General features: G+C 46.4%; 2 protein-coding genes across 8 annotated transcripts in view; one reads left to right on the top strand and one right to left on the bottom strand.

Annotated features, from left to right (window-relative positions):
- The window catches only part of Mondo (MLX interacting protein mondo), a 30,674-nt gene extending 7,533 nt beyond the window's left edge, over positions 1-23,141 (top strand). For 2 of the 7 annotated variants that reach the window (XM_076526727.1, XM_033465861.2), the window contains 14 exons: positions 9,503-9,609; positions 15,758-15,831; positions 17,008-17,133; positions 17,354-17,567; positions 17,629-17,724; positions 17,837-18,101; positions 18,184-18,739; positions 18,841-19,020; positions 19,165-19,309; positions 19,492-19,697; positions 20,046-20,509; positions 20,689-20,812; positions 20,968-21,097; positions 21,171-23,141. In XM_076526727.1, coding sequence (XP_076382842.1) covers positions 9,503-9,609; positions 15,758-15,831; positions 17,008-17,133; positions 17,354-17,567; positions 17,629-17,724; positions 17,837-18,101; positions 18,184-18,739; positions 18,841-19,020; positions 19,165-19,309; positions 19,492-19,697; positions 20,046-20,509; positions 20,689-20,812; positions 20,968-21,097; positions 21,171-21,292 — 2,809 coding nt within the window. In that variant the 3' untranslated portion in view covers positions 21,293-23,141. Of the gene's footprint in view, positions 1-9,502; positions 9,610-12,626; positions 12,806-14,110; positions 14,972-15,757; positions 15,832-17,007; positions 17,134-17,353; positions 17,568-17,628; positions 17,725-17,836; positions 18,102-18,183; positions 18,740-18,840; positions 19,021-19,164; positions 19,310-19,491; positions 19,698-20,045; positions 20,510-20,688; positions 20,813-20,967; positions 21,098-21,170 lie in introns of those variants that run through there. The other 5 variants (XM_033465862.2, XM_076526732.1, XM_076526739.1 and 2 more) reach the window with 5 other exon arrangements.
- LOC117217952 (RPA-interacting protein A) lies at positions 22,502-24,891 on the bottom strand. The gene is made up of 3 exons (XM_033465875.2): positions 24,658-24,891; positions 24,274-24,415; positions 22,502-24,164 (listed from the first exon to the last, which is right to left on the bottom strand). The coding sequence occupies exons 1-3, from the start codon at positions 24,763-24,765 to the stop codon at positions 23,839-23,841; spliced, it is 576 nt and encodes a 191-aa protein (XP_033321766.2). The 5' UTR covers positions 24,766-24,891; the 3' UTR covers positions 22,502-23,838.
- Positions 24,892-25,590: the final 699 nt, after the last annotated feature.

The following is a 25,590-nucleotide window of genomic DNA, read 5'->3' as shown; positions in this document are numbered from 1 at the left end:
AGCAAAACAATAAAAGCGACGCGTCTTTGGATTTCCCTGCGATATAGCCGCGGGTTTTTATCGGTCGAAGATTATCGGATCTCTTTTAAACATGTTCTAAGCAGGACCGCGGAGGTTGCTGTTCGAACGACGTAGATAACTCACCGACGAAAACGATACGGCGTGCAAAAGAAGTCGAGAACGTTCCCGATTCTTCATTGTTTAACTCGATTTCAATAGGAACGAAAATATGATCGTTATTAATAGCTCGCGCATTACGAGTGTCTCGGCAGCGCAACGGCGCCAACGGAGTGCAAAAGGTTAATTAATTTTAAATGGCCGTGGCGAACGGGGAAAAACTGAAAAAAAGAAACGCGGCCGATTATCTCGAGCGGTCTCGGGGAATTAAAGAAGCGTCCGTCGAGCATCGCTTCCGGAATTCTATCGCGCGAAGACGTCAGCCGAAAACTTTTGCCGGCCGCGATTATCTTATCGGGCCGATCGATAATTTCGTTCGACGTAACGAGAGCTCTTCGGAACGAACGTCGAACGTTGGTACGAGAGACTCTGTTTTCTCTGTTTTCCGGCCACTTGCTACGCGACGAACTCGCCGCTGGGAACGCGGCAGCCAATTAGTCGATTCGCCGCTGCACCTGTTGAGCCCGCGCCTCGCCTGTTTACCAGAATACGAGTCGAGTCGAGTCGAGTCGAGTACGTACAGTAATGTCTCCCTTATTGACGCTTAGATTGTGCACAAAAATGGACAATTTCAGATGAAAGAGACACGATTATGCGAGCCTCGGGGCTCGTTTTTATAGTCGTTGACAATTCGTGACTATAAAAATGAACCGCAAGGATCGAATAATCGTCTCTCTTCTCCCTAAATTGTCCATTTTTCTGCACGATCCGAGCGCCAGTTAGAGAGACATTACTGTATCTATTACTGCGAGCCAAATGCAGTAATGTCTCTCTAATTGACGCTCGGATTGTCCACAAAAATGGACAATTTGGGAAGAGGAGATACCATTATCCGAGCCTTGCAGCTCGTTTTTATAGTTGTTGACAATTCGTGACTATAAAAATGAACCGCACGGGTCGAATAATCGTCTCTCTTCTCCCTAAATTGTCCATTTTCGTGGACAATCTGTGCGTCAATTAGGGAGACATTACTGTATTCGTATTATTTCGTGACTCGAGGGCCCCTGGGCCCCTGGGCCCTCTATATAATAGTCTTCGCCGACTATTTTCGGATATCGCGACAGCTTTGTACACCGTGAACGTACACGCGCGGCTTAATTGCTCCGACTCGCTAATAATCGACTTGTATCAGATACGATTCCGTCCAAACGCAAACTGAACGGGGATCTCGAGAATCGGGCTCCCCCATTATCAGGATGTTTATATGTTTACCGTACACGTCAATCGGCGTTGATTAGCTTCGGATATTTCTTCGCATTGCACGGTATGTATGTATTTGCATTCGACGCAGATAAGGCGAATTTCACTCTCGCTTCTTCTTGCTCGCGCAAAAACATCTTTTAAAAACGGGAATTTCAGTCTTACACGGAAGTCGCGCCGCTTCGCATCGGTGACCTTTTCGAGGAAACTTCTGGTTCCTTCTTTCCTCTCCCTCTCTCTCTCTCTCTCTCTTTTTTCTCGTGAAATAGATACGCGTTTCGATGCCTGGCACGCTCGAACAGCGAAGCTTCGATAAACGCTGTTAATCAACGCGGTTTACGTTACATAAAAGCTTCGACGATTTACGCAAACGTATTTGTCCGAAATGCACGCTTCGCGGGCAAACGTCGCGCACAAAAGCTCGTGCACGGGGCTGTATAAATTGGGTCCCGATTCGATCGACGGGGTCGCGGATCGTAGGGAAAAAACCGTGAAAATCCCGGACACGGGAAAAACTCGAGTTTCTCCTCTTCGTCGATCTTTCCGGCACGAACGAACGGTTCGCCGTATTTAAAAGAAAACGTTCGCGATCGCGCATATTCAAACGATGATATCGCCTATGCTAATTGCAACTGACCTCAGCAATGGACGCGAGGCGTGCAAACGTTCTATTGGGTTAGCGATTCGATCGGGCGACGCGAGTCCGATCGCCGTCGGTATATCCCCGATTTCCAGGGGAACGAACGCGAACGGCTCGCTGTTCCGTTCCCCGTTGCGGAACGTTTCTGCGTTGTCACGCACCTAATTCAGTAATTCGTCCGCCGTGAAACGGCAACGCATACATTATAACGACACTTGTTGAGCCGCCGCTAATGCCGTTTGATTCTTTGTTTAACTTGATAATAGCTGCCCGGCTGCGTGGCGTTGTTACGACGGGGCTCGAATAATCCCGTTTCGAATCGACGTTGCGCGGACCATTTTCGCTCGACGAATTTCTGCCAGGACCGCCGCGTTCCACGAGTCGCTTCTTCGGTCTCGTCTATGGACCGAGCAGACTCGCGTCGAAAGCGTTACTTTTCTGGAACTGGAAATTTCTTCGTATAACGCAAGGATCGACGAAAATTGGCGGCTTGTTCTTTCGGGCGTCGAAGAGCAGCGGAGTCCGAGTTCGAAAATGGGACCGGAAATCGTATCGCAACGATCGATGGAAGAGCGCGCGCGCTATTTGCAATAAAGAAAACAAGATCGAGCTCGGTACGATATTCACAAGTTGTTCCATGTTTCTGAATACGGAGAAGTTCTCCGGATCTTGGATGAAATATTGGAGCACTTCGGTGAAACTTCTCCGATAATGCTGGAGAATCAAGGAGTTCGTTAAGGACTTTACACGCGAAGATAATATCGCATCTTTTCCTCCTTTGCTCGAGCGTGGTTTTACTTAACCAACTTAGCCAACCGAACGGGGAGATCTCCCCGTTTTAAATTCAGTCGATTGACGACCAAATGGATGATTAATGAAAAATTAAAAATGATTGCTTAATGTTATTAAGATTTGCAAGAGGTACGAATGCTGAAGAAGTAATTGATGGCATAATAAGTTTGCTTCATAATTTCAATAATCGAATGAAATATTTTAATTTTATGAACATTTTTGAGGTTTTCAGCGCAATCGTGGAAGTATTAAAAAAAGCATATTGATCCGATCTTGAAGCGGACTTTCTTAAAATGTCATAAGATCGGTTCGATCCTTATGTCGCAAGACGAAGCTACGCGATTTTCTAAAGAAAATCCCATAAAGGCAAGCAATTTTCATATCACTGTTGCATTTAGAGATCTACGGGGAATCGAAGCAAGACGGTTACCGACCGATCTACCGTGCGTCCAAAAAACCATCGACGCGTCGTTAAAACAATTCGAATCTCGATCGATCGGACACGATTGCCTCGGACGATGCCCGAGCTGCAAGTTTGCACCGATATCGATCGCTCCGTTCGGCGAACGCGAACCGTATCGGCGATCGTCTCGCTTAATCGGAATCGGGGGCTGCGGAATCAATGGGAAATTTCGCCGGGAAGGTGATAAACGATCTCGCACCGTTGCGCCGATTCTGCTGGAGAACGATGCGAGCGTATCAACGCGTTCCGTAGTTCGGTGTCTCAATTACACGATTACAAACCGCACGAGGCGGCGCGCGACGCGCAGTCCGCGGTCTGGAGCAGTAGATGGAACGATGGAATTGAATTTGATTCGATGTTCATTCCGGCCAATTATCCACTTTTTTCCCACGGATATCCCGAAAGGATCGAAAGTCTCCGGGGAAAACATCTCGAAAAATCTCGGAGCCCCGGTCGCGGAAACGCGTTTCCACCGCGGAGTCGTCATCCGTCGAACCTAGATGCTCGATCGTCGGATCGCTGAATCATCTATCGAGCTATAAATTCCTCGGACATCTTCGAACAATGCGAGCGTCGAGAATAGTTCGCGTCGCATCGGATCGACGATGATCTCGAATCTCGGTTCGCGCGAGATCGAGAGGCTTCGCGGTTTATTTACGAAGCCAAGGGCGGCTTCCGGGCCGCGATCCATGGATCTCTGGTCTCGTGCTGGATCGCGGAGCGCGCGTCCGTCCGTCGCGGCGTGTCGGCGTTTGCGTCGGTGTCGGTGTCGGTGTCGGCAACTCGGCACTCCCGCGCGCAACTCGAAAAAGCGAATCGAGCTAAATTACCGTAAAGGCCTCATGTGTCTCTCTATGCGCGCGGGCGCGCGTATCTGTATCTCTTCGCCTGTGTCCCACACCACAGCGTGCCTTTTATCATGCAAGGCCACTGCGTCATCGGGGCACGCGCACAACCATAACTTCTCGAGAGAGTGCGAGAGAGCGACGCGACCGCGACCGCGCGGACCGTTTCTCTTCCTACGGGACTCGAAAACAATTCTTCGCGAAATTGTCCGCGACGTTTTCCTCGTAAAAACGTTGATCGATCTTACGAGCCCCGCGTTCGACAAATGTCGGGAATGTTTTCAGCCGAAAATTGTTAAATTTCTTGGAGATACAGCAATGTTTCTCTAATCGACGCTCAGATTTTCCACAAAAGTGGAGAATTTTGGAAGAGGTGACAAGATTGTTCGAACCTTGCTCTTCGTTTTTATAGTTACGAATTGTCGACAACTATAAAAACGAACCGCAAGGCTTGAACAATCGTATCTCCTCTTCCAAAATTGTCCACTTTTCTGCACAATCTGAGCGTCAGTTAGGGAGACATTACTGTACGCACCGTCGATGGCGAGTCGTTTCCTCGAAACTAGAATTCTCCCCAATTTTCCTTCGGTTTGCAAACAAGAATGGACAATTTCGAAAGAACTGATACGATCATTCGAGCCTCGCGGCTCATTTTTATGGCCGAAGTTTAATTTGTGGAGAATTTACCATATAATATATCCGCGACAATTTTCTCGCGAGATAAGATTTCTAGAATCCGCGGATAGTAAAAGTTCCATGGAAACGATTCGCGCGGTTTCCCAAAGGCTGTCCGCTACGGAGAGCTCGTTACTTCGATGTTTTACAGTTTACAGGAGCTGTTCCGTTCTCTCCGAAATCGAAGCTTTTGCTCGTCGACGGCGTTATCTCGGTCTCCTTATCCTTCCTCTAGCATTTTATCGCCACCGTCCGGTTCCATTCTGCGCCTCTCCCCTCCCTGCCTTTTAACATCGCGACGAATTTCCTTCTCTGAATGAAACGGTTTTGATCGCGATCCATCGCGGCCGGAGGCACGAGGCAGAATCACGCGAGGTGGTGAAAGCAATGGAATATCGACGCTGCGCTGGGCGTTTATGCAAATCCACGGTTTTACAGGCGCCGGGCACCCGCCCGGTCGCTCGTTTATTTTTCATCGCGCGTTCCGCTGCGACGAAAATATCGCGAATACCGAACGAGCCTCGGCGACAGACATTTTTCTCCGTTACATTTGCCGTTCGCGAGATTGTTCGCGCTTCAATTCGCTGGAAAGATTCCGCGTTTTACGGCCGGCGTGCAATAGGAAAGTCATTGATCTGTATTGAAATAAATGTCTTCGCGGTCTAATCGCGATCGTTTTATTCGTATCGCGTGCATCGAATAGCACCACCTTAGCACTTCCACGACCGCGCCAGAAACCTCAAGAATTTCCTAAAATTGGAGTATTTCGATTAATTAAACAAAAATTACGAAGCAAACTTATATGGTATCGATTGCTTCTTCAACATTCGTACCTCTTACAAATCTTAATAAAACTAAGCAGTCATTTTTAATTACACGTGGAAGATTTCCCCAATCGATCATCGACCGACTGAATTTAAAACGGGGAGATCTCCCTATTCGGTTGGCTAAGCGTTAACGGGATGCAACGGTCGTCGCATACCTAGAATTCGTTTTCCGTAGAAAAGTTGAAAGACGTTCTCTAGAAGAAATTTCGTCGGGGAGAAATCGATTTCGCTGCAAACGCAAATTACGATTCCGTTTCTTCTGGCATTCCCCGGAGAATACATAATGCCGAGACTTGCCGCCTCGACCGTCCGATTCGTGCAGCTGTAAAATCGGTACAGTACGTAAAATCTGCAGCATTCCATCTTTTCTCTTCTCGAGGACATCGGCTTCCCGAAAAGGGAAATTCGACGAAAATTGTGATCGCAGGCGCGGGAGTTCGTCGAGTCATCGACTGCAACTGTTCGTCGCCGATTGCGGCATTGCAGAGCGAGACACGTGACGCGATTGCACCGGTTTGCGTAACCGATTTTCCAGAAACTCGCTGGCCCAGGAACCGGTGGGAAAAGCGTTAGATAAGCCGTATCTAACGATATGGAAATCTCGAAGGAAATCGCGGTGAATCGAGGCGGCGCGCTTCGCCGCTTCGGCGATACATAAATCGGGCCATCGATTGTTCGGCAGGCAAACAGCTCGTTATCCGATAACGTGGATCCAGCCCCGCTCGTTCGATCGAGGAAATCGTGGCTCTGTTGGCCGAGAAAGAGGCACGCCTTGGCACCGGCTACTCGTAAATCTCGGCGTGGCTCGGTAATCGGCCGCCTGCCTCCTCTCGACCGTTTGCCAGAATATTTCTCCCGAAGCGGGCTTAATCGCGCCGCGCGCTATAATTCCTTAATTGTTTTACTAATAAGCGCCGGTCGTAGGCGGTCGCACGGATCGCACCGAGCGTAGCGAGATAAGCGGCAATCGTTCCTGCGTACCAAACGTATTTCATTCGATCTTGCGCGTCGCTCGATCCGATAATTTCGGATCGGGACACGGCCGGGATCGCGTCGACGGCTTTTCGGACCCTGGTCGAACCCGTCGTTTTCGATAATTCCAGGTCAGGGATCTCCGACTGATAAACGATCGATCCGCGCTCCGCGCTGGAAACCCATTTTTCAACGCTTCTTTTTTCTCCCTCGATAGTCTCCAAATGCAGATAAGCTCGCCCCTCCGCGCGATATCGGGAATTCTTTCGGCGCTGCGAGACCGAAAACGAAGCGCGATTTCTTCGATACCAAGAACAAATTTCCCCGGTTACGCACCCGGTTACGTCGATCATCCTTGTTTACGCCAGAAAAAGTTACGTGGTCGAGTTCTCTCCGCGGTATTATCCGCTTCATTTTCGAAGCTAGCGGACCAGAAACTCTCGATGCTCTCTATCGAGCGGAATTTACGGACTCGCGTTGAGGGAATCGTATTCGAATCGTATTCCCGGCCCGTCGCCGTCTTCGACCGCCGACGCGAGTTTTCCCAGGAAATACGTCGGCCTCGGCCATCTTCCGCGCGCGCGCGCGCGCGCGTTATCTAATCGTGCGCTGGAGAAAGAAATGAAAAACTGTCTAGGGTGGCCAGGGTCTAATGCCAAGGAGAACGTCCGCGGCGTTTGTCGAATATGTGTAGTCAGTGGAAATGTTCCTATTGGCGCGCCATGGCGCGAAGCGAAGCGGCGCGGAGCGGAGCGGCGTTCCCAGTTGTTGACTTTCCGATCAAAGATGATGTATCATCGGGGAACGCTGATAACGAGTATCTCGCCGATTCGTTCGCGCCGCCAATAACGCCGCGAGACGCGAGATCGAACGATCTGCGAACGCTTCTTCTGGAAAATCGTTCCGCGCCGGGCACCGTTCGCCCCGGTCGGCTAAACGCGGCGAAGCGTTCGCCACGCTCGAGCAAACGCTGCTTCTTTCTTACTGGCAAAACGATTTCTGACGATAAGTCGACAGCGGTTTTCTCGTCGTCGGAGCGGGGTCGACCAGGAAGCGCCTCGTTCCGCCGTTTCCTCGATGCATCAGCTTTATTCTTGGATTTCGCTCTTCCTGGTTTCGGCTCGGGCTTTTCCGCATGCTAGACTTTTGGAGTTCTTGTTTACCGCCGCGTCGGTCGCACGTAGAATAGAGGCGACGGCACCACCCTTTGATCTGGAAACTAATTCCTGCCAAATAGTCGAGCCGGCCAGGTTGCGTTAGGATTCGCGGCGTGCGGCAGAATCGAAAGGATCGCCGGTGTTCGGTTCCGATCGACGCGTTAACCCATTGACTGCCAACTGCGAGATATCTCATAGCAAGCGTCTGTACCAAAATTGCCAGCTACGAGATATCTCGTAGTGGGTGCTGCAAGTTTAGATTGGCTACAAATGACTATTTGAATTAGGAAAAATGTATATAGTGTAGAGAATTTTTGTAGAGATTTTTCAATGAAAATACTGTAAATGCCATTGCAATATTATATCGGTAACTTAATATTATTATAATATTTTGTAAAACTTCATGTTTTCTTTGAAATAAAACCGTGGCACCCAGGGCAAGACGCGCTAAATTTGCGTGGCAGTCAATGGGTTAAAACGGCTACACGCGCGTTCCTTTACGAGGACGACGACGAGATCGAATTTATTTCGATTCTTCAACGACGAACGAGTCCTCGCGATTCCAAGTATTTTCAAACGAAACACGCGAAACCGGTCATCTTGACACGGTCGGTTTAGCGTTAATACGTTTTGCGAAACTTGTTTTCAATGGAGATTTCATCTTAAGCGATGTCCAATGCCGCAGGAAACCGCGCCGCTCGACGAGCACCGATAAAGCTGGATTAATTTTTCCAACGCCTTCCAGGTCTATCGAAAGCTCCGCGGATTAGGCTTGAGCCGTTTATAGCGAGACGATGGTTCGACTAACAACTTCCACGAACCGCTTTGCTCGATAATTCCGTCTGTTTCTTCGACCGCGGCCGGCGCGCGTCCGCCTCTCGTCGCAGTCGCATCCTCCTCGAATCTCGCGTTCGCATTTTCTGGACCAGGCCGGACGACAACCTTGCCCCGGGTCGCATAAAATTCGCGCCGATTCGTGAAATCGGGTGGCCGAGACGAGGCGAGAAGAAACGCTGCTAGAAAATCTGCTTCTCGTTATCTGGTTTTTACGAGGCTCGAGCAAATATTATAATTAAATAGAGCTCGAACGGACTGCTTTTAGTAGCGAAACGGTTCATTATCTCGATCGTTAGACTTAGAACTACCAGATTACTGGTTTTGCAATTGTTAGAGAGATAAGAATGTTTCTACAAGAATTCGTTCGGCAGATTTGTCCGTAGGCGCGCCTCGATCGAATTAAAACGATCGCGTATAGAAGACCGTTTTCAGGTTCGTTGCATAATTGACTTACAATTGCTGTAGCGCCGAACGTAATTGCTAGATCCTGGATTCTACAGATTTATGGCAGAGACGAGCGAGCGAAGCTCGATGATCGAACAAATTTTTATTCCAAAGGATGCGAGACGCGTTTAAATGCGTCTTAAATAAAGATCCAGCGACACAGGTTGAACAATCGTTTAGTCCCCCGATCTCCCCCCTTGCCGCCGCAATCGATTTTTGCGGCTTACCCCGTCCGACTATAAAATTAGAATCGCTATAGTCTCCAGCGGACTGCAGCGACGGCAGCTGGAGGCGATGCCACCGGCTGCATCCGACTACGATAACGCGGCATAAATTTCCCAAAGCCGAATTAATCCGCGCCGTCGAGGCTTGTCGCCAAAGATAATAGAACGGTCGGCATATAACGCTCGACGACCGATTAGGCGAAAGATTTTTCAGTGGGTATGACGTATGGGCATTTGAATTTGTTCCAGACAGAAACTGACATCGCCCAAGTGGAATCGGTTCAAAGGGATCAGGCTGAGATGGAAGGACAAGATCAGGATGAACAACGTGATCTGGAGATGCTGGCATATGCAGTGTAAGGATCTCTGCGTGTAACGCGATCGTCGTGCCAACGGCCGACGTACAGTAATTGTCTCCCTTATTGACGCTTAGATTGTGCACAAAAATGGACAATTTCAGATGAAAGAGACACGATTATGCGAGCCTCGGGGCTCGTTTTTATAGTCGTTGACAATTCGTGACTATAAAAATGAACCGCAAGGATCGAATAATCGTCTCTCTTCTTCCTAAATTGTCCATTTTTCTGCACGATCCGAGCGTCAGTTAGAGAGACATTACTGTATCTATTACTGCGAGCCAAATGCAGTAATGTCTCTCTAATTGACGCTCGGATTGTCCACAAAAATGGACAATTTGGAAAGAGGGGATACGATTTGTTCGAGCCTTGCGGCTCGTTTTTATAATTGTGGACAATTTATAACCATAAAATATATATACTAATATACTATACTACTAATATAATAAATAATATAATAATACTAATATAATAAAATATATATACTAATATACTATACTACTAATATAATAAATAATATAATAATACTAATATAATAAAATATATATACTAATCGTATCTCCTCTTCCCAAATTGTCCATTTTTGTACACAATCTGCGCGCCAGTTAGGGAGACATTACTGCACTTCACTCGATACACATGTACAGTAATGTCTTCCTAACTGACGCTCGGACTGTGCACGAAAATGGACAATTTGGGAGAAGAGGAGAGCTCGTTTTTATAGTTGTTGACAATTCGTAATTATAAAAATAAATCGCACGGCTCGAATAATCGTATCTCCTCATCCCAAATTGTCCATTTTTGTGCGCAGTCTGGGCCAGCAATTAGAGAAAGACATTACTGTATAACCGAGCGAACGCCCGAAATCGTTCGCGCAAATATTCGTCCACGGTCCGCGGCATTGTCCGGTCGATATTATCTGCGTCCGGGAGGCGATCCTCTAATTGTCTCGAGCGAAAACGGCGCCGCGACCGTGACCGGAAATGCTAAGACCGTGAAACGGTCACCGGCTACCGGCTAATTTTGCCGACCTTTAACACTCGTTCCGCGCGATAATCCGAACTACCCGATAACGTCGAACTTCTCGTTTTTTCCGTTCCCGAGCGTTCCTCCGTCCTCGGGTGAGTTGTCACGGCAAACGGTCACGGTCCACGGTTCGAGGGTCGAGACGGTTCACGGCGAAGTCGGTCCATCCTTGAAGAGCGCGTCCGTCTCTTCGTCCGCCCCCTTCACGCCAACTTCCTGCGGCGAAGTCTCTAGAAATTCCGGCGGAATTACAAAAAAGAGTGACGGAAAGAGTGTTTCGAACGGAACGATACAAAAATGAAGAGAAACGAGACGAGCGTTATCTCGAGAACGCTCTTTCGAAAATTTCCAGCGATCAACCTCGTGCCAATCTTCGGGCAGCGAATCTTTGCGCAAATTCCCACCGTCGACGAAAGTTCTCCCCCGCTGGCAAAGGTTAAATGAAAATGGAGATTCGCAGTCCTGATAATTAGTCTGACAAGAAGCGTTCCCTATCTCCATCGTCCACTCCCCTTGTCCCCGCCGTTGTCGCAGCATTAACGATCGCGTCGCGACGAGAAGACGATTTCTTTATTCCGTCGAGCGGGCAGCTTACAAGCTCGATTTGAGTCATCGCGCTTGACGGAAAGAAGGCTGGTCGGGAAAAGTCCGAAGAGTCGCCCCGATCACCTGCTATTTTTAAACGTTGTCTTATTTATAGTCCCGATATCCCTACTCGTTCCGCGTATCGAACGCGAAGGTATCGAACGACTGGACACGCGGATCCCTGATCGCGAGAAACGGGGGAAACGGTAACGAAGAATCGGTTCGGTCCGGGAAATTCTTACGAAATCATCGCCCTCGGTTCGGGATTATTCCTCTCGAGTATCGAGAGCTCGACGAGGCTCGACGAAGCGTTCATCCGCAGTCTAAATGTCGGCTTAATCCATAAAACAAATCGGTGAACCAATATTTGAGAGAGCGTTAGGCCAGATTGTTCTAGCGCTAGACTTTTTATTATCTCCTCGACCAGGCTAGACCGTTCCTATTGTTGTGTACGTTGCTATTTTTAGTTATTTCTTTCCGTTGTCTTCAGGCGTTAGTTTCAATTTCTTGTGCACAGAGTGCCACGCGATCGACGAATATCTACGACCGGACGAGCAGTCGCTAACGAATCGAACGTACAGTAATGTTTCCCTAATTGACGCTCAGATTGTGCAGAAAAATGGACAATTTGGGAAGAGGAGATACGATTGTTCGAGCTTCGCGGCTCGATTTTTATTTGTTATCGATTACCAACAACTATAAAAACGAGTTGCGATTTTGCGACGAGTTTGCGATTGGAGATACGATTGTTCGAGCCTTGCAACTCGTTTTTATAGTTGTCGACAATCGACAACAAATAAAAAACGAGCCACAAAGCTCGAACAATCGTATATCTCCTCTTCCAAAATTGTTCACTTTTGCGGACAATCCGAGCGTCGATTAGAGAGACATTACCGTAATTCGATGCAATCACCGACCCTAGGAAGAGTCGAATCTGTATTCGATAATCGGTAAATCGCTTTCACTCGCGCAAATAAATCTCTTTCCCGGAAAGAGGATTTATCGCGGGACTTGTCTTTCAACGTAGGTTCGCCCCCACCCCGACCGACACCCGACGACACCCTGTACACGCGAATAAATATACACACGTACGATACGCAACGGCTCTACGTATACGTATGGTACGTCGAACGAAGAGCAGCCGACATTTCCATCGGAGAGCGATCGAAAAAAACAAAGGTAGCGCGATAAAGCCGCGTAATCTAAAGCCAAATTAAATTGATTCAAGATATCCGCCGCGCGAAAATAAGGCGATACGATAGGCACACGCGTCGTAGTTCCACAAGATAAAGGAATATCTTACACGTGACGCGACAGTGACAAAGAATCCCCGCCAGATCGTTGCACGGTTTCTCCGCGCTTTTCTTCGCCGCCGGCCGCCGACAGTTTCGCGAAAACCGTCCTCGCAGCTTAAGAAATCGCCGGTGTTCTTCGCGCGCGCTGGGAACCCGTCCGCCGCGATCGTTCGCGTCGACTTCTCGCTTCGATCTTGCTCTCGTCCGAGAAAACGTCGATTTAAACCTTCGAGGAGGACAAGGGATCGATCCGCTCGAAAATTTCCGGTCCGGAGAGGCAGCCGTGAGCCGTAAGTCCGGCGATCTCTCGATCGAGATCGGCCACGCGTCCCGATCTACATAGTTTTCCGAGTCACGAGTGGACTCAGACTCGACTCGACTCGACTCTCGCCGCGGCGAGCACGTTGTTTACCATGTTGCCGCCGAGAGAAGATTAACGCCGAGGAGAGGACAGCGGCTCGTTGTGCCGAGAGATATCGCGCTGGCAAAAAGAGCGAGACCACCGAGACTTTTAAATAAAATGATCGCGGCTTGCCCATTGTGCAATCGTGCCTCGTTCACTGACATTTCGATCGACCCGCTGCCAGAACGTTATTTTTGCGACGCGCGTGTCCCCTGCCCGCGACACAAAGAGAGAGAGAGAGAGAGAGAGACCGACACAACGATTACATTGTGCCGCGGCACGACAAATAGGAACACCGTGTAAAGGTCTCGCGCTGATCCATCATCGCTAGGAAGTCGCGCAGAAACGGCGATCGTTCTCGTCTCGGCCTATCGTCGGCCCCGGCTTTCCTCGTTCGAACCGCTCGACTTTCACCGCTCGATACATATATGCGATTTCCAGATAGCCGTCGCCCTTCGGATTCTCGATAGTAATCGCTGGATCGCGGATCTTGTTCCATTTAGGTCGCACTCGATCGCAAGAATTTCGGTAGAAAATTTCGTCCGTCGATGCAAAGGTATAACAAAGATTAGACCGGTATAAAGATCGAAACGGTACCGACACGCGCGCGTGTAATTAAACAGCTCGTTGAATTTCGATCGTAATCGAAGCAATAGCGTAATCGCTCCGCGATGGAATAGAAAGGGCCGTGTTCGAAACAGGGACGTGGCAACGTACGGTCGAAATAAAGGGTGGCGCGCGTTGGAACGTTTCGCCCCTCCCGACGAATAAATTTCCTCCCCTGTTTTCGGGCCCGTGAACGGAACGCGTCCGTTTCGGAGATACCCATCGATAAGCGGGAGGCTCGATTGTAAATAGTCCGACGATACTGTTCCACGCGTATTGTGTAACAGACGGGCAACACGTAATACCCGCGGCCGTTGCTCAAGAGCATCGCCGTTCGCGCGTGTTTTCAACGGTATTACGTAAAATCTGGTGAGGAAATATTGGAAAAAGACGCGTACAATTTTCCTCACGTGTTCCACGTTCGTTGACACGAGACCCGACCTACAGGACCGCGTTTTCCCCGCCCGCTTGCCAAACGGCTGGATTCCTGCTCGCGATCGGTGCTCGCGATCGGTGCTCGCGATCGCGGTGCTGCCCCGTCGGAATTAACAATAGGAGAACCCGCTCGTCGAGAGCGGACCGGTCGAATCGAGCGATCGTCGGAAAAGGCGCGCGTTTTCACCGGTTTGTCCCTGGCACGGCGACGTTCGGCGATCGAAACGGGACGAGTCGCGGCCCGATCGCGTAGAACATAGAACGAGCAAAAAAGCCTCTGTGGAATAGAATTTCTCGGACGGACGTGTCCGCGGAAAAGCGATCTTAATCGCGTTAGGCTGCTCAGCCATTGTCCCGGCGCCATTTTAGATACGAACAGAGTAGAGGGAAACGTCTGTGCTCCGTGGGGATAATCTAAGTAGTCCGATTGGGCGACGTTTGACACTTGTTTACGCTTCCTTTGCGCGCGAGATCGTCTACGCGCGCGCGCGACGTTCGACGCTTTCGCGATTTATATATTCGAAGATCGAGCGAAAACTATCGCTGGCATCGTCGGACGGTACCCCGCGTGGTTCGACGTCGAGAAATTGTGTTCCACATTTTTTTTTTCTTTTTTTCGAAAGCATCGTCGCCTTCGCCGAGTCGAGACCGACTCGATCTTCTCACATCCGATACGATTTTCTGCGAAAGGGGTGCACCGTAGGCGTGATCTAGAGAGCGACAGGCGGTGGTAGGACCGTAGCATAAAGGGCGTCGAAGCGAGAGTCCTCGAGAACTCTCTCCAACCGGCCCCGAGGCAATTCCTGCGGCCCTCGAACCTTTGCGAAACTATTTCGCGACTAACGCTAAAAATGCGTCGTCGGAAAGTCGGCATCGGGACGGCCGCGTCTACGCCTCGTTACAACGACTACGTGAAAGATGGACTTAGGCTGAAGGGAAGCTAACCGGTCCGTAATTCGAACTGTACCGTTCAATCTTCTGTTCCTATCCCGTGACACGGTACACCGTCTCGGTTTGTATGCAATTCACTTTTTTTTCCTCCGTCCGGAAAGGGAACCGCGAGACGACGCGACGCGCCGCGCCGCGCGAAGCCTTTGTTCGCCGGCAAAACGAAAATAGAGCGACGCCTTCGCTTTCGCAGAGGTGCGCGAGTCGGCCGATTCCGGCGACAAAGAGACGAGACCGCGACACGTTTCGTCCGCGAACCCTTTCCTTTCCTTTCGCGATGTTCGAGGCCACGAATCGTCGCGAATCGAATGTTTCGTTCCGCGGTGTTACAGTAATGTCTCTCTAATTGACGCTCGGATTGTCCAGAAAAGTGGACAATTTTGGAAGAGAAGAGAGACGATTATTCGATTCTTGCGGTTAATTTTTATAGTCACGAATTGTCAACAACTATTAAAACGAGCTGCAAGACTCGGTTAATGGTATCTCCACTTCCCAAATTGTCCATTTTTGTGGACAATCCGAGCGTCAATTAGAGAGACATTACTGCATTTGGCTCGCAGTAATAATATAATAATAATATAATATATAATAATCGATCGCAGGACCGGAATTCCAATGGGACCCTCGCGCGTAATTCGCGATCGATCAAAGAGCAGACTATCGGGATCGCGCGCCTCTGCGAAATCGAACGGGTGCTCGCGGTTCCTTCGTGACGGTGTCACGCGCGCGCTACGAGAACGACGACTCGATCTCGATCCGCGGGGATCGGAGATCGGGACGGGACGATTGTCGCCCACCGCGGTTCAAAAGCCTCGACGATGATCTCATGTGATTTCGTTTGTCGTTTCAGTTATACTGAAGCAGAATACGTTGGTGTGCCAGTTCGCGTCCCCGTTGGATGTTGACACGCATAATAAACCCGAGGTAGGTTCGTCGATCATCGCAGCATTAACGTTTTAGGTACGACTGAATTCTGTGCGAGGCTATTTTTCTGAACGGCAGAGTCTGATATGTACTGTACAGAGTCTGATACTGTATATATTCTGTCTGTATATACAGGGTGTCCCAAAAATGTCTCGCAATCTGAAAGTGGCGGGTTCCTCGGGCCATTCGAAGCAACTTTTTCCTTTACAAAAATTTTCTCCGAGGCACCGTTAACGAGTTATCAACGAAAAACAGTGACCAATGAGAGGCGAGCTCGGCTGGCGCGAGGCGATCGAGCCAATGAGCGGAACCGGGCTTCGCGCGCTGGTTGGCTGGGCCGCCTCGCGTCAGCCGTCTTATTGGTCACTGTTTTTCGTTGATAACTCGTTAACGGTGCCTCGGAGAACATTTTTGTAAAGGAAGAAGTTGCTTCGAATGATGCGAGGAACCCGCCATTTCCGGATTGCGAGACATTTTTGGGACACCCTGTAGACTGTTGTAAATCGATGCGAAGACAAAAGAAGTGTGGAACAATGCATACGAAGACGATTATTTGGTTCGAACGATGAGCGAGTGAGCTACTAGAGCAAGTCACTATAGCGGCGCGTCGTCCAGAGAGATGACATCCGCGAAAGCCACTATAGTGGCGTGTCGTTCTGAAAGATGACATCCGCGAAAGTCGCTATAGTGGCGCGTCGTGCCTAAAAGATTAATACTTGTACAAAGGGTCCGAAGTATCGTCGATCGACGAGGAACGCGAGAAAAAATAGCTTCTCGTAACGAAATTGAATTGGTAGCGATACGCAAGAGATCGGCGATTCGTGTATTGTAATTTCGACGAGTGAAACTGCTCGCTCGCTCCCTGCAAGGGCACTCGTACGAATACGCGAAAGTGGAACGCGGAATCGTCGATGTGGAAGCGAGGAAGGAAGTCAGTCTCTCCGGTAGTGTCGCTCGCCGGTTACTTCGGAGACTCCCTGTACGCGGTAATAATCGGGCTATACGCGACGCTGCGAGCCCATTAGCGATTGCGATTCGAGTACGGTCAAGGAAACGATAGACGTATCCTTGATCGCGCAAGCATCTCCGTGAGAAACGAGAGAGCCGGAGCCTCGCGGCGCGGAAGATGCGACGGGCACCGATCGAACGTAAATCAAGGGCCGTATCTCTTATCAGGCGGTGGTCTTAGAGGGCAAATACTGGAAGCGGAAACTTGCTGCGGTTACTGCGGAATACAAGAAATGGCGAATGTTCTACCGCAACAAGATCCTTGGCTGGACGAACAAGGATGGCACCGAGATGGTACTGCACCCTTTGCTTAGAACCCTTCGTTCTGCTGCGACCAATTCCGGGCATCGTACCCGAATTCGGACTCGGTTTCCGAGGAGCAAGAATTTTCTCGAAGAGATCCTCGTTCCGAAGAACGATTCGGGGGCGATGCTCGATTTGCGAGCGACAGGATAAAGAGATTCTTTCGAATCGCTCGGCGTGCCGTTTGCCGATACCGGAATCTTGATTCCAGATGGAATCGATGGACGTGTTAGACTGGGGCAACGGATTAGGAACCACCGGGAACTTCGGAGCGGGTACTGGGAGCACACACGGAGGGACCAGTGGCACTCCAGGAGGCGAGAGTATGATGGTTGACGAGGATTACATGGAGCTGATGACCGATACGTTATTTTCGACGATCAGTTCGAACCAACCGCTGTACTTTCCCGACCCGAGAGAGATTGGTAAGCGACGCGAGAGATTTTCGTTTGTTCCACCGTATCGATCGTTTCTGGAAAATTGCAGCGCGCGGAGCTAGTCTGGCAGATTTTATACAGCCCAGCCTGGGCCCGCTCCAGCCGAATTTAGACGACTTTATGGATACTCTGGAACCGTTGCAAGGTAAGCGAACGCGCTGTTTTCCTACCGTTCGAGAGAGAGAGAGAGAGAGAGAGAGAGAGAGAACGATACCGAGTGCGCGGTTTATCGGGTCGGACGGTGATTTTTCTTTCAGAATTTCTAAATTCGAAATTGCCTCCCGTGCCCGAGGAGGACGACATGTTTCGTAGCAGCGCGCTGAACTCGAACTACCCCGTTCTGGACTTGATGGCGCCGATGAATCAGATGAACGAGATGGGCCAAGAATCGGCGGTGAAGAACGGGCAGACTCCACAGTCGACGTTGTCGCAGAACGATCAATCGAACGCTATACAGAATCTTCAGTACGCGGCGAAGATATATACTCAGTCCGAGCAGACGAACGCCTTCAGGAACAATATGTAACGATGCATGATTTTCCCCGCGGACTTTGAAAATACCTATATTAGATGATTTTGTTAACATCGTTCGAAACGATTGCAGTAGTCTAAGCGAGACCTACAACGCCATGCAGCCGAGCTACGAGCCTTCTCCGCCGAGTCAGCCGGTCCGGGAGAAGAGTCGACCGAGTAGGAACTCCTCGAGAAGCAACCGAGTGATGCAACAGCCTCAGCAGCAGCAACAGCAACAACAGCAACAACAGAACGCGTACCAACGATCGGCGCAGCAGCAGCAGCAGCAGAACGCGGGCTACCAGCAAGCGTCCCAGCAACCGTTCGCCATGGAGATCCAAGCGGTCCAATTGACGACGGTACAGAATCAGGTGCAGATGCCACCGATGAATGATCAGTCGGTCCATGCGAACCAAATATCGTCTATCGGCGGACACGTACAGAACTTGGTGACGGTGCAACAGAATTTCGGAGGAACGAATTCCTCGGTGCCTACGCAGCACAGAACCATCAGACCCCTGCCACCAGTTGCACCGATGTCCACCAAGCCGTACAAAGTCGTTCAACCGCAACAGTGCTACAAGTTCTCTGGTCTGCCACAGAACTTTAATGCGCAGCAATGTAAATTCAACGCCAATAACTTCAAGGTACTGGCGATAAGCCGGTCTCCTCCGCGGATCGCTTGAATAATGCATACAGGTAGCGGGAGAGAAGTTGCAATTAACAATCGGTTTGTCACGCTCCGCAGACACACCCGGCGCAACAAGTCGTGTCCGTCACCTCGGAACAACCGTCGCAATCGCCGATAGTGTTGCAGTGCAGACCCTCGGGCCTGGATCTCACCACGCCGAATGTACAACCCGCGAAGCTGTTGCCGCAACCGACCATCACGAATTCGGAGAAGGAGGAGATCTTCGCTGTGCCCAAGGTCGGTGATTGCCAGCGCCACGATGCGACGGCATCGTGTGCACTTCCGGTTGCACGGAGTTCCTATCCTGTTTGTGGTCGTTTTGTACGTTTCAACCGCGACGAAAGGCATACAATTTAAGCAGACGTATCTTCTTCGTTTCAGTATCAGATGAAAGCGAGGAGTAGATCTCGAAGTAGCTCGTCGCTAACTGCACCGAGAATGCACCCGCCACCGTTAGTGTCCGCAGCAAGCGATCCCGCTCTAAATCTAAATAACAATGTATTGCTCGCACAGTTACTCACGAATAGTATGTATACTAAGAAACGTACTCTTTGCACGGTTCTTAATTTTCCTATTATAGTATTCGGCGCCCGAAGCGCGATTATTAAGAGAAAACAAACAAAAAATATACCAATAATATCGATCGTGGTATTATGCATTTTATCGACTGATAAAGAATATTATGAGAGATTCAATATCGTTACATAGACACATCTGGTATATACACAATGAATAGTCCGGCTGATAATATAATGCCGAGACTGAACCAAACAGCCACCACTATGAAACACATCTTACCCATGCTTCCACCTTCAGCTTCGCCCACGCAGGTGACGACCACCCACCAGATCACAGCGCCGATCACTGTCCAAACGATGCAAACCGCTACGGTGCAGGTGCAGCCGCAGCAGCAGGTATATTTCACATTGTATTTAGCTGGATACCCGCACCGAGCCATACCACCCGCACCGATACCCGCAAAAGCATTGGTACAAGTAAAAAAAAATCACAATTGTACGTACGAATACTTTTGCGGGACGCCATACGGCGAAGGACCCGTGACAATCTTTCTTTGCCACGGTCCGACGAAAATCGAACGGTCTAAATCCGACGATAGGCATCGTCTGAAAGATATTCACGAGTCCTATTTATATATTTCACGTGTTTTTGATTACGTAACGCTGATATCGTCAATAATAAAACATTGTCTTATATAATTGATGATATATCAAGTGCACACGTGCGTTTCTGTTGCATGTTAGGCGATGCAACAGTCTACTTGCAGCCAGCAAATCTTATTAAATACAAACACCCAATCGCACCAGCCACAAAATAGCCCCGGCTCGCCGAAGGATAGTTCGAACGCGCACAGCCCTCAGGCGTTGAGCCTCAGCCCTTTGCACAGTCCGATGAGTATAGGGAGCCCGTTGTCGCCTTCCCGGGTCTACATAAAGGGCGAGACGGAACGAGGACAGTATAAAGAACAGAGGAGGGTTGGTCACATTCATGCCGAACAGAAGCGTAGATACAACATTAAGAACGGGTTCGACATGCTGCACAGCCTGATACCGCAGCTCAGTCAAAATCCGAATCCGAAGCTGAGCAAGGCCGCCATGCTGCAGAAGGGGGCTGATTATATCAGGCAACTGAAGGCGGAACGGAATCAGTTGAAGGACGAGATGGATAGCTTAAGACATCAAATCGAGTGCCTTAATACGTCGATTAGGTAACGCTGGCTGATTATAACGAATGGACTGCGGATCTTATGGACTCCTCGTTTAACAAAAAAAAAAATCTGTTGCTTGCAAATTCGTGCACAAAATTTATATTCTGTTCTCAAGAACCGCAGTCTAAAAACGATTTCAAACATACCGAAATTTATTAACGCGTTGAATTGTTTTTCAGTAATTGCCAATCTATGCTTCCTGCAACGGGTGCTCCGATTTCTAGACACAGAACTAGCAAAATGAAGGAGATGTTTGACGAGTACGTACGCACACGTACGCGAGAAAATTGGAAATTTTGGATTGTATCCTTTTTTAAAGAGAATCGCGCCGATCGAGCAGGACATGGCGAACCTGTGGAGTTAGTAGCTCTTCGTGAAACTTCACACTTCATCCACCAGTCGAGTGGGCTAATAAACGACTAATGTTGTAACGTTGATTCCTTGACGAACGTTCTTAGTTCAGTATATTGCTTGAGCCTTTAATGATTTCTTTCAATACTTCGGTATCAACGGCGAGTATCGAAGATCTATACAGAAGTACAATATTATGGGTTGAGCAGCATTGCTCGCTCGTCGATCTCAGACCAGGTTTCTATCGATAAAACACTTCTCTCCTGATTCTTTGTTTCTCTATAGATTGAAACTATTGTTTTCGTTCCAGCTGTTCTGAATTCCCTAAGGTATCTGTGTACTGCCACTGATATTCTATCAGACCCTGGTCGTCTGCCCGAAGAAGCACTCGCAGCAGTAAATCGTACAGAACGGCGACGATCCACTCAGTGACCAATTACGCGAATCCGACGCGGAACGTGTTCGTGTACACATTTTAAGATTAGTCGCGTAACGAGCAGGAGAATAAGTTACCGTAATTTAAGTCAGTTTAGGGAGGATCAGGTACGTGTGATAAGAATTCTTGAAACGGTCATTCTCTTTTTTACAGTAGACACTCTCGGGTCTCCCTTTGCCAACGATCACGGTTGAGCAACGCAGTAAACCCTCAAGTGCAATTTTTCGCTTCCCCTTGTCCCCACCAAAATTGTGATCGAGAAATTTGTAACACCAATTCGAAGAGGTACAAAAAAGTGCGTGTAAATATAAACGATGAATGATTTCGAATCGTGGCGCCGGATATATATTATTATATTACATATTATATATATGTACATGTATTATATATATATTACATATTATATATATGTACATGTATTATATATATTACATATATATATATATATGTATATGTATACATACAGACTGTTGCGAATTTGTAACATGTTGAGATTTTTTTTAATTATCTTGTTTCTGCAAAATGTGTTATCGCATTGATTTACGAACTGCAAGTACATTTATATTTATTACATGATTGTGTACATCGTCTATTTAGGTACATTCGGAAAATTGTATGTTACGAGGTAATTTGCAATAACGAACTCTACGTTTTACTTTCACCGATTCATCGAATTCATTGTAGTACTTGCCTACATGTTTAAGTAACATTGAAAAGAACAAAAAAAGATACAGAGAAGAAAAAAAATATGTAGAGCAAACCATTCCATTATATTTTTAATAAGCTTGTTTTTTGGACTAAGTGTAACATTTTTGGCAATGACGAAAACGTTAAGACTTCGTAACGTCGCGTTATTATAAAAATGAAAGGAGAAATTAGTGTTTCATGGAATTGTTCTATCTCGTTAAGTAACGTTTGTTATTACTTTTAAGACAAAGGCACTTGTAAAAAAAAATATATTGCGAACTCGACGACATATTATTATGTCTTCGGTATATTTTAATAGTAATCAAAGTTTATTTCGAAAACGTGATTAACTTTGAATATTCTTTTACCAAAATTGACAAATAAAACGTTGTTTGCGTCCCACGATGTATATGATGGTTCTGAAAAATGTTTTCTTTCTTTTAATGCACGTGAACACATTTCAGAGTACGTAAATAAAACCGGTGCCATTTTGAAAACATGTGGTAATAGAAGACTGGTAATAGGAAACTTGGCCTTTTATTGTAGAAAAAAAAAGTACAGTTACAAGTTGATTAAATGTTATACAATATTTTCGATGACAACCTATCCCATTACAAGAAATAAACAATTTTTAACATGCATAGTGAGAACTATGAGAGAACGAACAATTTATATTATAAATAAAACGATTTTGCAGCAAATAAAAAATAATAGGTTGCTCACAAATTAAAAGTATGTTGCATACTAATAATGTTATGGAATATGAAGTTTTCAATGCAAAATTTCATGTGATAATGTACAAATCATTTATAAAAATTTCAGTTATTAGTGTTTAAGCTATACAAGACTTCTGGATATTGTAAAGCTCTTGTTTTTACATAATTGTACATAATCGAATACCGAGAGCTCTAAATAATCTCAAAGAAAGCCTCTGAAACTGTTCCTTGTAATATTTACTGGCACCTTAATGGGACGTTACCGTTTACAATATACAGATGTCTTCTACTTACAATTTTTCATTGTGTATGGACTAAGTGACAAATAATATAAAGAAATCAACGAAGGGATGTTTCTTTTTGTACAATATGTATCATATAACTGGGTAAACATTTGTGTAGTTATTCAAATGTTTACTTCCATAAAGGAATTGAAAATTTATATCGCACTCTCTCATTTTCCTATATGCTACCTAACAAAAAGATCGCTTAACAAATTGTTTATTCTTTCATGGACATTGTAATATCAATGGTTAAAATAAAAACTTATCTCACAACAATTTCAAAATTAATAGCATAGTTACTCAATATAAATGAAATCAACCATGGTTATTTTTTACTATCTTTCTATATTATTAAATTTTGAGTAACCGAGTAAACATTTGTGTAGTTATTCAAATGTTTACTTCCATAAAGGAATTGAAAATTTATATTGCACCCTTTCATTTTCCGAATGCTACCTAACAAAAAAAAATTGTTTATCCTTTCATGGACATTGTGATATCCATGGTCAAAATAAAAACTTAAAAACTTATCTCATAATAATTTCGAAATTAATAGCATAGTTACTCAATATAAATGAAATCAACCATGGTTATTTTTTGCTATCTTTCTATAGTATTAAATTTTGAGTAACCGAGTAAACATTTGTGTAGTTATTCAAATGTTTACTTCCATAAAGGAATTGAAAATTTATATCGCACCCTTTCATTTTGCGAATGCTACCTAACAAAAAAAAATTGTTTATCCTTTCATGGACATTGTGATATCCATGGTCAAAATAAAAACTTAAAAACTTATCTCATAATAATTTTTGAAATTAAGTTACTCAATATAAATGAAATCAATCATGGTTTTTTTTATTCAATTTTGAGTATTGGCATTAATGTTGAACATTCATCGCAAAATAAATACAAACATTCAATACTGTTTTCAGTTAGTGGCATTAAACCTGGTACTTTTGTACACGTTGTGGAATGACTGTTTACAGTTTCACTTATTAAATACCCTACCTCTTGTAGGTTCGTATTGTTCAATTTGAAGGCACAAGATGTACAAGTTACTTGTCTCGCTACTTCTGCAAGATTAGATTTCTGACACATAGGACAAATTACCTCGTCAGTTGATGTTAATGCCTCTAATTCTTCCTGACACAATTTTTCATACTCTTCCAAAATCCAAAGTTCTGTGAATATTACATAGGGACATTTTGGAACAAAACAACTTTAACACGTTAACAACTTTGATCACTATTGATTAACTACGAATAAATAAACAACACCAAATAAACTTACCCTCTTTCTTAATCTTATCATTTTCAAGTTCATTAGCTTCTAGAATATCCATAGGAAAGTCGTACGATTTGCTAAAAATCAAACCATATCTGCCTCCGTTAAACCTTTGTCCCCTTTTCTCTCGCATTCTTCGTTGACATCTCTGTAATATTTTATTGTTACTGATTCTGCACTTAATAGTAATCGTATCAATCCCTAAATATGGCTGGTATGTGTTCTTTTATGAAAATTACAAACTTTAATTTATTTAAGCTGTTTGTAATTTTTATATTAATATGTGCAGTAATATAATAGATATATTTGGAAAATAACAATTGAAAAACTGTTCATTTGACCAACAATACTAAGATTTTGAAATACAAGATATAACGTTAGATAAATAACCTCTCGAAGTGCGTGTTGCCACCTATACGATCCACTTCTCATTTTTCTCGCGCATTCTAGAGATTTAAATTTTGATAACATCGTTGGACTGAGAATAACGTTCTCCATAGCTTCTGTGAATAATATAATGTCGAAAATTTGACAAATATATTAACGAACTAACTGAATACACCAATCAACCGATACCAGCAGCTAATTGAAGTTGACAAAGATGTCCGCCAGAAGATTTCGGTAGTGGGATGCGCGGGCCACCACTTTTATACGCATATATATAATTATACGCATATAATTACTTTACAGCCAAAAATGGGGGGTACCTGAGGTCATTCGAAGCAACTTTCTCCTCAGTGAAAATTCAATCCGCAGCTTTATTTAGAGTTATTAACGAGTTATTAACGAAAAATAGTGACCAATGAGAGGCGAGCGCGGGAATTACAAGGTGATCGATCGAACAAATGCAATGCGCTTCGACCGTAGAGTGTGCCAGAAGAAGAGGGAGAACGGTGCGAAACATAATGTACATAAAATCCGGCAAGAATAATCTATCTTCGAAAATTTGAAATTAACGCTTTTTAGATAAGTGGCGCCATACGTGACGTAAGCTTGAACCAGAGTTAAGAGGTTCGTACAGCGCCAATTGGGGTAGTGACAAAACGCTCAAACTGTTGGCCAAAATCGACCGTTGGTATTTTGGCTAACGGTTTGGGTGTTTGGCCGCTACCCCAATTGGCGCTAAATTTAGATTTCATCGAGGAAACGAATTTCGACGTTGTTTTCGCACGATATCGTTGTTAATTCGGTAAGTATCGTTTGCTGCTGTAACAAATTATTCGCTCCATCAACTTTTGCCACAAACGATGCTGTTAAATGCCTAATTCTAGAACAACCGATTTCTGCCAGAATTTACAGTTTTTCTAATGGGATGCGTTGCAT

The sequence above is a fragment of the Megalopta genalis genome, chromosome 1 (assembly GCF_051020955.1).
Source record: "Megalopta genalis isolate 19385.01 chromosome 1, iyMegGena1_principal, whole genome shotgun sequence".
Classification (NCBI taxonomy): domain Eukaryota; kingdom Metazoa; phylum Arthropoda; class Insecta; order Hymenoptera; family Halictidae; genus Megalopta; species Megalopta genalis.
The sequence above is the reverse complement of the archived record's forward strand: the minus strand, read 5'-3'. Positions and strand labels throughout refer to the sequence as shown.